The 12,574-nt window shown below is 39.0% G+C and overlaps 2 protein-coding genes across 3 annotated transcripts; both read right to left on the minus strand.

Annotated features, from left to right (window-relative positions):
* Positions 1-137: 137 nt before the first annotated feature.
* LOC129104458 (NADH-ubiquinone oxidoreductase 75 kDa subunit, mitochondrial) lies at positions 138-6,686 on the minus strand. 2 transcript variants are annotated; one of them, XM_054615153.1, is made up of 19 exons: positions 6,476-6,686; positions 5,823-5,902; positions 5,213-5,307; positions 4,999-5,106; positions 4,810-4,886; positions 4,491-4,572; positions 4,223-4,353; positions 3,953-4,138; positions 3,730-3,864; positions 3,525-3,639; positions 3,277-3,422; positions 3,055-3,183; positions 2,828-2,957; positions 2,573-2,733; positions 2,318-2,472; positions 1,726-1,901; positions 1,500-1,634; positions 1,271-1,343; positions 138-697 (listed from the first exon to the last, which is right to left on the minus strand). In XM_054615153.1, exons 2-19 carry the CDS (start codon positions 5,899-5,901, stop codon positions 606-608), a joined length of 2,205 nt encoding a protein of 734 aa, XP_054471128.1. In that variant the 5' UTR covers position 5,902; positions 6,476-6,686; the 3' UTR covers positions 138-605. The 2 variants fall into 2 exon arrangements, with proteins under 2 accessions (XP_054471128.1, XP_054471129.1); XM_054615154.1 differs by lacking the exon at positions 5,823-5,902.
* Positions 6,687-7,217: 531 nt separating this feature from the next.
* cmklr2 (chemerin chemokine-like receptor 2) lies at positions 7,218-10,521 on the minus strand. The gene is given in 4 exon segments (XM_054615628.1): positions 7,218-8,228; positions 8,231-9,138; positions 9,250-9,360; positions 10,289-10,521. Coding segments are annotated over 2 exon segments (1,077 nt in total). The 5' UTR covers positions 9,105-9,138; positions 9,250-9,360; positions 10,289-10,521; the 3' UTR covers positions 7,218-8,025.
* Positions 10,522-12,574: the final 2,053 nt, after the last annotated feature.

Here is a 12,574-nt window from a genome sequence, read left to right on the forward strand (position 1 = left end):
GATGATGGACCACGTGCCAAACAGATACAGGAGCTAAGCTGACTGGTATCATACAATCAAGACAGTCCCGTCAATGGCAACAATACATATATATATATATATATATACATTTATATGATATGTTTGATATTTTTCACATTTTTTAATAGGAACACAAACTTAAATAGAGGGGGGTGGGGGGTTCATTACGCTTGCTATAAAAAAAAACTGGTTCATACACAAATAGCAATACTTGTAATACTATATACTCCATATACCTTTATGAAAATATAATCTTAACACTTTTAATTATTTTACAAGAAGACAAATTACTATATTTACTTTTGAAGCATAAGGATTTTTAAACCTTTGGTTACACCCTATAAAAAGAGGTCAAAACCTAAACAGTTAGGAGTGCATTTTTGGAGATTTGCTAAACGTTTATCTTACATATCCACTCTGCAAGAAGCACTTGCCTCTGCAGGTTTGTAAAATATGTTAGATCCATAATTTGCATAGATAATTATGCACTTACTATAATCTAACAGTGCAAATATAAACAATTCTAGACATGTGCAAATAGCTGAGTTGTGCGTACAGGATTAGATGTATATATCCATTGTGCTTTAGCATATGGCTGGCTCGTCCACAGCTTGTGCTCCCTCCCTGACAGCTTTCACACACTTGGCCATCGTCTGGGAGGCTCTGCTTATCGGATCTGTGGGCGAATGACAAATGAAAAAAATTGTCCTATAAACAAAACAAACAATTACTTTAATTTCTTAGAATGTACACTCCGTCGACGTAGGCTGATTCAAAAATAGATTAAAAAATCATTGTGGGTGCTCCAAGTGGCTTGCCTTCATAAAAACTGCAGAAGTAACAAATAGGAAACACAGCAGTAAACAACACAAAATCATCTATGCTTAGCTTGCAGAGCTGGATGTTGTATTGTTCTTGAAAGAAACCTCTGATGACTGACATTTAAACAGGACACTTTAAATAATTAATTTTTCAGCCATAGCTTAACACTTTTGTAGGAATTGTCATTTGGACATATTTCATTTGGAAAGAAAATAAAAACTCATTGCAAATTAGACTATTTATACAAGCTAGAATATGTGACAGTGGTATTACTCTTACGTATTTCTCTCTATAAAAATGGAATAAATCTGAATATAATTAAATTAAGGAGGTGATACATCACTGCTGTGTTTCCTGGATGATTTTGGAATGAAAACAACATCTAGACAAGTTTAGTGAGCGGAGTTCCAGAGTACTAGTGACCAACCTGTCATATAGAAGTCCTTCACAGTAAGCTGTGGAGGGACTAAAGGTCCAGTAAGGACAGCCTGGTTCATTGCCTGAGAGAGATAAGCAAGATATTACCATCATTATGAATAACAGCATGAAGCAAACTAAGATAAACGAAAACAGAGTAAGCTGACATTTAAATAAAGATTAGTTAGTGCCTCTTCTGTAATCAACTAAACTCATGCTGGAGGAAGATAACAGCTGACCTTAGACAGTTCATTAGCCTGCTTAAAGTAGTTGGCCTCCTCAACATCATCATATCGCACAAGATTTGGGGAAACCTCTGCCAATCTATCTCGTACTTCATCAAGGGTGTCATATGGCAGAGTCACTCCAGCAAGCTTATAGAGGGACAGAGAAAATACACAGCATTTAGTCTTACTTCTTATTATTTAATCTAAAGTGGTTTTTTTTTTTTTTTTGGTAGTTCACCTCAGAAATGGCTCTGATGATCTTCCAGTCCTCCCTTGCCATGCCTGGGGGAGTCACAGCCACTTTGGTCTGCTGGGCACGGCCCTCAGTGTTCACATAGGTACTACATTTCTCAGTGTATGCAGCTCCAGGTAGTATGATATCAGCCATTGGTGCCCCAACATCGCCATGGTGACCTGGGCAGTTATGGTACAGAACATTTTAATCAAACAAGAAAAAGTATGATTCTCCTTGACAGGTTCTTTCAGTCTCTACTGGAGGGATAAACACTATTTTTTACAAAAGACATTTCCTTTTGAGTACCATTTTGATGAAGGTGATGGAGAACACTGTCTAACACTTTGGTTCACTGTGCACTGTGTGGAAGATCCTGCATTCATTTATGTTGCTTTACTCTGGTTTATGCGTTAATCAGCGCAATAATCAAATAGTTGTTTGCTGCTTTATTAATGTTTGTTCAGCCAATCGGATCACAATCCGTCCTCAATGTGTTTAGGGTGAATTTTCAAGGTGTACATGGGATATCAGATACATGCCATACATAAATTAATGTAAATGAAAGCTTCTGCTGCTGTGCAGTAAAACGGCTGACCTTGATAAATTATGAAGCTATCCTTTGGTAGGTCTTGGCGAGTAATGCAGCCAGCATCTGCTCCTAGTAGGAACAGAACTTTGGGTGGGTTCTTTCTGATCGCCTCCACACCTGGTTTGTATCCAAGATCAAGTGCAGCCACTTGACTGGCAACCCTGAATACACAGGAAAAACAGCACACATATTACAGTAAATATCCCTCTTGAACACTCCTTGTTACTGAAAGCCTACCCTCTAATTTTCCAAGACTATGACCTGTGAAGCACATTGAGAACCTTCCAGGTTTCCTCAGCGCCACTGCTGATGCGAGCGTTCTGAGCAATGGCTGACACAGCAGCCATGATAGCAGCCCCGTCCTCTGTCTGCAGACAACTGCTTCCAACCACAACAACAGGATGCTTAGCTTTAGCTAAGACCTACAATAGAAGATAGGAAAAAAAAAAACTAGGAAGAGACATTCAAGCTGAATGATAACATTCATTACATCGCTGAGAGTGCTCAGAGGATAACCTGGGAGAATGGGTGAGTTCCTGACGCAATTTCTTGAAGAACCTTGGCAGACTCCCCGAGATGGTCATATGTGTAACTTAGATCCACTGCCTTTCCCAAAAGAGCCACTTGCAACTCATTGTGAAGCCAGCTGAATCAGAGATACCAAGAAAATATTAAAGAACAACCATTTCTGTTTAACATAACTCAGATTTACTAGTCTGACATGGTTTAACAACCACGAATACCTTTTTCTGATTCGTGCATTGAAGAGAGGAGCCTCATAGCGGGGGTTTGTACCAACCAGAAGCATCAGGTCAGCTTCTTCAATGCCAGCAATCCCAGTGTTTAAAAGATAGTTTGAACGCAGGTCAGATCTAAAGAAGCAAAGGTAAAAACAGAAGCTTAACATCAGGGCAAGTCCAACTGGCTGTGTCCCATCTTCAGCTTCACTCTCTTTCTGTCCTTACCCAGCTCCAGCCATTGGGAACACCTCTTCAGTGCACAGGTTGTCACTATTCAAACGGTTCAGCAAATCTTTCAGGGAAACGAGAGCCTCTGCATCCACCAAGCCTCCGACAATAGCAGCAACAGCATTTCCTTCAACTCCTTGCAACTGTCAAAAAACAGATGTTATTTATGACAGCCTAAGGTGAAACAACAAAGTTGCAAATTATCATACACTGATACAGAAGGTGATTCATTATAAATGACATACTGCTCCAGCAGCTTGACTCAGCACATCTTCCCAGGTTGTGGTAATAAATTGCCCTGACTTGTTTTTAACCATTGGCTGAGTCAGCCTCTGCCTTTTGAGTCCATCATACGCAAACCTGTCAGGATGGAAGCAAGGCAGAGTTCAGCAATGATGCAAACATCATACATGATACTGTAAAGTAAACTTTGTGTGATTAGAAATGTACCTAGTTTTGTCTGAGATCCACTCCTCATTAACATCCTCATTAAGACGAGGCAAGATTCTCATCACCTCACCCCCACGAGTGGTCACCACAATGTTACTGCCCACAGCATCCAGAACATCAATGGATTCAGTCTTCCTGCAGAAAAACAAAGATAATACATGAGAATAAAAACTAACCTTTGACCCTTAAAAGTTACTTAAAACTTAGAGCAAAATCAAAAAACCTGGTCTCCCAAGGGCGAGCAGTGAATGCATATGGTTTAGAAGTGAGGGCCCCCACTGGGCATATATCGATAACATTCCCAGATAACTCGGACATGAACATCTTCTCCACGTAGGTCCCAATCTGCAGGTCATTGCCTCTGCCAGTGGTACCCAGGTCCTCCACACCTGCAATCTCACTGGCAAAGCTGTAGGAGCAAAAAATTACTTATTTTCTTAGATTTAATTTACTCAGCATCTCAACTTCCTCGAGATATTGATGTGTGACTTACCGCACACAGCGAGTGCACTGGATGCAGCGAGTCATAATGGTTTTGATAAGTGGGCCGATGTTTTTGTCCTCCACAGCTCTTTTGCCCTCTGTGAAGCGGCTTCTGTCACTGCCAAACTGCATGGACTGGTCCTTAAAACAAAATAGTATTCAGTCGTATTAGTCAATCTTATATTAGATTATAAAGCATAAAAAACAGTGTTTGTCATACACAAACTCAAGCCTATAAAAAAACACATTTTCTGTTAACTGGTGGTGATAATCTTTACCTGTAGATCACATTCTCCCCCCTGATCACAAATTGGACAATCTAGTGGGTGGTTCGCCAGTAAGAACTCCATCACACCCTCCCTTTGTAAAATTAAAGAAGAGTTTTCAATTGAACAATTTTAGGTCACTTTCATACAAACTTTTTATTACATTTTATTTGCTTGGGAGATGTAGGTTATTATATCATCTCAGTTGAAATTGGCCCACAGACAACTTGGAAGAATTACAGATCAATATTTACTCTACACAAACACAAATATGTAATAATATCAGAGAACCACAGAGAATACAATTTCTTACTTGTGAGTTTAATCCTACCTGGCCTTTCTTGTTTTGTCAGAGTTGGTTAAGATGTTCCAGCCCTTCATGACTGGCATCGCACATGCTGCCACTGGCTTTAAGATGAATGAAAAAAATGATTACTGATAAAGTTATACAAGGCAAATAAGTACAGCATGCTGGCTAACAAAATAGAAACAAAACACACACATACAACCTTTAGCATACCTTAGGAACTTTCTCTATCTCCACAAGACACATGCGACAGTTTCCTGCGACTGACAGGCGCTCATGGTAGCAAAAGCGAGGAATCTGCATTCCTACCTTCTCACATGCCTGTGACAAAATTGAGACACAGTGTTAAATCTGATATTATGACTCAATATGTCAACAAATTAGCTATCTATCTTATGTGACTGCATGCATGAATTTAGCATGTTACCTGCAACACGGTGGTTCCTGGCTCCACCATAATAGGGTTGCCATCCACGAACACCTCCAGAAGGTTACTGGCAGCTGCCGTTGCTGCCGTGCGACCTTCAAGCACAGAAAGGAAACATTTTGAAACATTTATTTTTGCAAATCTTCCCTTTTCTTTGCATCAAAGGACTGATACTTGAAAAGAAAAAAAACTGTTCCATAATCTATCATCATCTATATCACATCCTATTAAGATAAGATAAGATAAGATAAGATAAGATAAGATAAGATAATCCTTTATTAGTCCAGCAGCGGGGAAATTTGCAGGCTTACAGCAGCATAGAATAAAGTGCACACAAGAGAGATAGTAGAAGAAAGACAAGATAAAAATAATTATATATAATATATAATATTAATATAATATTATAATGAAACCCTGGTATTACTAAGTAAACACATATGATTGCCAATAAGTACTATTGGCTAAATTGAGCCAGCAACAGCCTGGCACCAGATGTGGTATCTGGAACATCTGTAATGCCTATAATCCATCAGTGGAGCATAGTGCAAAGGAACAAACAAGACACACATATGATCAATTAATCAGGTGATGAAAGTGGCATTTTTGTTACCATTGTTTGTTGCAGACGCACTTCCTTTGATTATTGCTGCTGGAAAAAGAGTCCGGCTCACAACAGGCAAACGCAGCATGCTGCAAAAGAGGCACAGTCACGTGCAAGGTCTACTTCTTCTGGTTAACACATCATACAGACTTTAAGATGTGCAAAGCTGGTGCGTCACATTAAACCGTGAAGCATCTATGCAACTGACAGCTAGCGAGCAAAAACAAACAAACAGCAGAAACAACGCTCAGTCATTCAGAGCAACTCATTTATGCTGCGACGTATTTAGAAAAAGAACACGTACAAGTTCCGGCTCACTATTCACGGCGCCGTTTAAAAGACGCTTCACGACATTTCAAACTAACGCCTCGTCTAACGAACGTTCGATTTGCCAACTGGCGTAGCTAGGTTACCGAACAGAGTATACGACATAATCATATCGAACGTTAACCCAATGACACGCAGCATCAACTGCATTTCAACGTCTTTTAACGTTTCCTCAAACAAACTAGCGTAACGTGTGAGGTCAGCAGACTAGTCCGTTTATTCCATCATAAGTACCCGTTTATAACGTTGGTTCAGCAGCCCTAAACTAAAACAAAAGTGTCCTCATAATTAACCTTACTGATATTTATTAAACAATCCGCTGATCTGTTGCTTACCTGGCCAGTGTTTTGGTTTCTTCCCGGGAGACCTGCCTGCGACGCAGATGGCGCACTGTGTTGTTATTCTGCTGCGTCACAGATTAAGTAATCCTGTGGAGGCTGTTATAATCCAAGGACACTTTTCCCCCCTCTTCTTTTCTGTAAACACTGACTAATCCAGTCAGCACTGTACATGTATTCAACACTAGCTATGGCAGTGATGTGAGCCCCCTCTACCAGTCTGACAGTCTGTGGTGGAGCAGCAGCTACAGCAGGATCTATCTCTCACATTCAGACTTAATCTACTTATCTAATTCGTTTTTCATCCTTTAATGAGCCTCTTTAAGGAGCACTTAATTCAAATGATAGATGGGTCACAGGTACACTTGAGTTTTCCACAAAGTGAAGACATGCTGATTGTAGTTGTTATAGAAGTCTAAATGTTTGCTACTTTTCCATGATTTTTACAGGGATTCAAACCTGCAACCTTCCAGTCACAAACAGGATGCTAAGATATTATGTCTTAACATAACAGCTATGTCATCCTTACAAGTCAGAGTTCATTAGAAATAAATAACAGGAAACGTCTGGTAAACAGACCCTCAGGAAACGGAAGGACATGCACATCTGGATTTTAGGCTTGTGGATGCTTACTTAAAATCCACCTGGAAATCTAGACTGTGTGTACATTGAACATCAAAGCCTGTTGTCAAACAATATAAAGAAAGCACTCAAAGTACACAGTACAGAAGGTGTTCAGAAAAAGAAATTTATTAAGAAATATGGTATTTACTTAAAATATATTAGAATAAAACATTTATATAACTCTCAACTAGTTTAAAAATCAACGTTCTTACAATACATTAATAGGTGACTAGCAGCCATGTAAAACAGTATAAAAATGTGATAATGTTGACTACCAATAGATTTATGCAATATATCTAATCTCTAACCAAAAGATGCCGTGCCTCAAGAGTAGGCTACAACAATAACACATTCAGTAGGCTAAATACGTTATTTGCATTTGATATAACACTGCAACTAATGATTACTTTCATATGGATCAATCATTTTGTTTACTTGGTCTATAAAATCACAGAAAATAGTGAAAAATGCCAGAACATCTTTAAATTGCAAATGCAAAAGATGAACCCTTTACTATCATAGAAGACAAATACATTCAAGGAGCAGATTCTCACAATTTAGAAGCTGCAACTAGAGGATGTCTGGGTTTAAAATATATATATATATTCAAACTATCAATTAATTATCAAAATACTTTAAGATTATTTGTCTTTTTCTTGCCTCTTTAAATGCAAATCACTGGAGTTTTGCAAATGAAAACCAAAGAGAAAGATATTAACTCCATGTGCACATTATGCACAGTTCTGCTCAGATTTTCCTTTCAGAGTTATTATGCTAAACTCGGTCAAAATGAAACACAATAGGAAAATCTTAACACTACAGCGGGAAAGAACAGCTATGATAATCCTCCACATTTACGTTAAAGCCAGTCTTATCCTTCATGTTTTTTTTAATGGACAACTACAGTCTGGGGATGGTTGTAATCATAGAGATGACGACTCCACAGGCTCCTCTGGCACACTGTCCTGGTGAAGTCCTGGCAGAGATTCCATCTCTGTGGCAGAGATTGACTGGCTGAGCTCTCTCAGTGAACTCTTAGTAATGTCCAGGCATGCACGCTTCAGGATATGACGCACCTTTTTGCCCAGGAGCATATACAGGAGGGGGTTAATGCAGCTGTTGAAAAGCCTAAGCTGGTGGCGAGAGGAAAGCCAGCTTTCAGTATGTCGTGTAGGTAAAATGAGGAATGTATGGATAACTCCATCAAGCTGAAAGTATGAAAAGGTGCCCAGCATAAAAAGAAGGCCAGAATTACTGCAGAGACTGTTCTGGAGAAGCTGGACAGGCGGACCAAACCGCCAGATCGATTCATTTTGATTGTCAGAAGTATACCTGTCACACATATGGCAGTAAAAGGCAACAAGAAGCCCACGGTGGTACGAATGACCACTATCATAATGTGTCTCATGGCCGCTGTGTGTCCGTCCTGTGTGTGGAAGTTGTTGAAACACACCACCTTGTCGTGTAGGCGCATGGTGTCACGAAAAATCAGCGCAGGGCAGCTCGTGACAGCAGCCAGCACCCAAATGCAACCACATACAACCCAGGCCCTCTCTATAGTGCGATACTTCTGAGACCAGTTGAGGTGGACCAGCGAAACATATCTGTCTATGCTGAGTACTGTGAGAAAGAGCACACTGGCGTACATGTTCATCACGGACACAAATGAGTTAAGCTTACACATGACCACACCGAAGTCCCAGTGGAAATCCTGCATTATGTAATCAATGTAGAAGGGGAGAAAAAGCACAAATACAAAGTCTGCTATGGCTAGATTGAGCAACCAAATGCTGTTCACTGTCTTTTTGCTTTTAAACGCTGTCACCCAAATCACAGTTCCGTTTCCAATCAGACCAAGCACAAAGGAAATAATGTAGATGACCACTGAGATAATGTGTGTAGTCTCCCTCTGCCTGTGGTCTACTTTAAGTTCCTCTAAGTCTCCAAACTCCAGGTAGTATTCATAGGTGTAATTCTCATAGTCCTCGACAGAATCAGCCATTGTCGCAGAGTTGTAACCTCTGAAGTGAACCTATCTGTGGGAAGGAAAAGCTCATGATAAGATGCATTCCTTTGAGATGATCCAAAAACAAAGTAATTCAAAATATTCCCATCCATTATAATGAATCTATGACACAATGTCTTACCTCACACACTCTGTGGTTATGCTGGGGTGTTCCCCAGAAGGATGCAGTTATCGGTCCTGCCCCTCTTTCTGATCATCCAGTTCCTGTGTTGACGTTAGGACTGGGCGTATCCTGAGTAACCCCGGAACAAAGTGTCAACATCCATTTGGATCAACAGTGGGGACAGCGAGATGTCCCAAAGTTGAGGCGGAATAGTTTGAATCATAGTGTTTGTTCTATAGGTAAACATGGAAAAACTTGCAAATGCTGTATTGACACGCAATGCACACTTTTCATTTTATTGTTCATCTTTCCAAAGGTTATTACCGAACCAGCAACTGGCTGAAATGTTAGATTGTTTTCCCATATCACTAATATTATGTATCTTCATCAAGGTCAAGTGGGGCCTTTGGCCACGACAAGTTTTACTCAAACCAGATTAACACCAAATATAAAATGACTCTGCAGTCTGAGGTGAATGTCATATACTTTATATTATTACTTTTTATCTGTTTTTTTTCCAGTCTTCAATAAAAATCTATTCATATATAGCCTATTGATAAACTTTGTGAAACAAAAGTTTAAGTAAACAGACCAAGGTTAAGATTAAGAATATGAATCAAATCTCAAATTTTCAAAGAGAAAAAAATAATAATTAATAAATAATCAGACTTTGCCATAAAATGTGTTGAAAAGATAAACTCTAGACCCATGCCAAATCAGTGCAATCACTTAACAAGAAAAATATACGTAGAATAAGTCATTTAAAAAGCTCCTGCAAGTATTAAAATGACAGAAAACAATAGAGACTACTGCAAAGCCTAGAAACTAAATGGACAAAACGCAGAATGCAGAATCAGTACAATCAAGGAAGTAGAACCAGTCCTATAGGAACAAGGGTTCCTTTATGTACATACAAATCTCAGTAAACGATGCAAACACCTTGTTCTTGTACTTAATAGCATGTTGAGTATTAATAACATAGTAAAAGTGCCACATACACACTATTGGCAATTAGGTGCTTCCCGTTTAGATTTTAAAAAGACAGTGCATCGCTTACCCCGGAGTGCAGCGCTCTCTTTGGATCAAAACACCGACAGCTCCCGGGTGGACGTGACGGCTAAAGTTGAGCCGTTTAGCTCCGTCTGGCTCGGCCTTTTCACTAACTTCCCCACTCGGCTGCAGGAACTCTTTCTGCGGCATGAGCAGTCTTTCCGTGAGTCCATCCAAACTCATCCCTGTTGGGAGGAGACGTACTGTGGGCGCGCCCGGCTGACGCGTCAAGCATGGACCACAGAATGAAGAAAAAGTTATTGGTCACCCGCACAGAAGAATGCTCACATTCACTGGTCGAGCTGCGGCTGCTTTTCATAACAGCAGTGTAAACGGGGAAGTTTTGTAGGTTTTGCAGATTCTCTCCTAAAATGCACAAATTGCTTTGTCAGTGCCTTTAAAAGTCTTTAAAACAACTTGGTAAAGTTCCATGCATAACATTGATTGTGCAAAAAAAATGGATAGTATTTCCCCAACGTTTACTATTAGTATTATGATTATCATAATTATTATTTTGATTTTAATATTATTATTATTATTATTATTATTATTATTTATACACAATATCAGTGCATTACAGCTACAGCATAGTTGATCACAGTGATTTATTAATGTTTGTTTAAAGTTTGGGGTGAAAGGTTAAAAAGAAAAAAGAAATGATCCAAATCGATTGTAAGGATTTCACTGAAAATCAATCATTTCTCAAACTTTCACCCCCCTTGGTAAAAAAGTTTAAAAAAAATAAAAGTTAAAAAAAATGCCTCAGGCCCAAGCAGAGATAACCCTGATTACATCAGCAGGATCTATTTTACTTTGACTTTTTTATGCTCCTCCAGAGCCACAGAAGTCATTATGCAACTGTTATACAACCTATACTCAACCGAGTAACACTCCCACCACGAGTTAACTAACATTCATGTGTAAGTGCCTCTTTGAAGTGTGGTCGAATGTGAATGGTATATTTACTCATGTAGTGTGTTTAAGTACAAATCTTAGGTACTTTGTTTTTAGTCTTTCATTTATTTATTATTAATTTCTTCCATTTTATGCAACTTCAGACTTCTGCTCCACTACATCTCAGAGGCTTTACTTTACTTTCTACTCCACTAAATTTGTCTGACAGCTATTTTTGTACCCTTCCTGTCCAGTGAAAACCATGTATCTCCAAATGTTTTGATTTTGAATAAGAAGTTCTCTGATAGACCTATTCAAAAAAATATCAAGTTTTCATCTCTGGGTTAGGTAAATTTGCCTTACATCACAGTTTATAACACTGCTTTGTTTTCATTTTTGTAACACACCACCCCAATCAGTGATGTCACAGACACCAGTTAAAGGCTCAACACCTGCTGTGGCGTCACTGATGGAGGCACAGCCAGCACTTCTTTTCAGGTTGAACACTTTTAGCTTCCTGCCCTGTGATGTTTTACCCTTTTTATCTTAAACGAGAAGTAAATCACATTGTAAACCAGTGCAATTGCATTCCTCTGTTTCGATAACGGAGCAGTAAATTACAGACATTTTAACCAGAGATGTCTATTGCTATTTAATTAGTCTAATATAATATAAACAAAGTTTTCCAAACTGATGCAGGATGAACTCAGAAATAATTCATGTGGACTTTTTGTCCGGCAGCTTTGTCTCAGTTGTCTCAATGTCCAGTGACCTAAAATGAGCATCTCTCTAAAATGATCATCCCTCTGTGGACTGTTCGGCCCTGAGGGAGGAGCTGTCACATCCTCCAAGAGCCCTGTGTGTCTGAGATCTGCATTGCTGAATATAACCTACAAGTCATGCCATGCACACATTACAGTCATGGCCAATGTCACACAGTCTTTCTTGAAGATTTTCTGCTATTGATGCCTTGTGTGTGTGCCCGTATATGGCTAGTCAATCGCAGCGCTCTGTACAGCGTGTTTTCTTTTGTACTATTACATTGAAGTTTCCATGTTGTGGTCTGTTCTTCTATCAGATAGCCGACTATTAAACTGTGTACTAAGAGTTGCAGTAATGAAATGTAAATTGACTTGTGTACTGAAGTACAAATTTGAGGTTGTTGCATTTGATTTGATTATTTTATTCTATGCAACTTTATGCCTCACTACATTTATTTCAGATGGGGATATTGTACTCATTAGTCACAAGTTACTTTGCATAACAGGATTTTACATAAAAAACATATGATCTGCTACAACAATATGATGCAATATGACACTATCAAGTGGTTAAGTTTGCTTTAACAACCTTATACATTAAAATGCGACTATATTAATTTAAATATCAGTTATAAAAT

The sequence above is a fragment of the Anoplopoma fimbria genome, chromosome 16 (genome assembly GCF_027596085.1).
Source record: "Anoplopoma fimbria isolate UVic2021 breed Golden Eagle Sablefish chromosome 16, Afim_UVic_2022, whole genome shotgun sequence".
NCBI lineage: Eukaryota > Metazoa > Chordata > Actinopteri > Perciformes > Anoplopomatidae > Anoplopoma > Anoplopoma fimbria.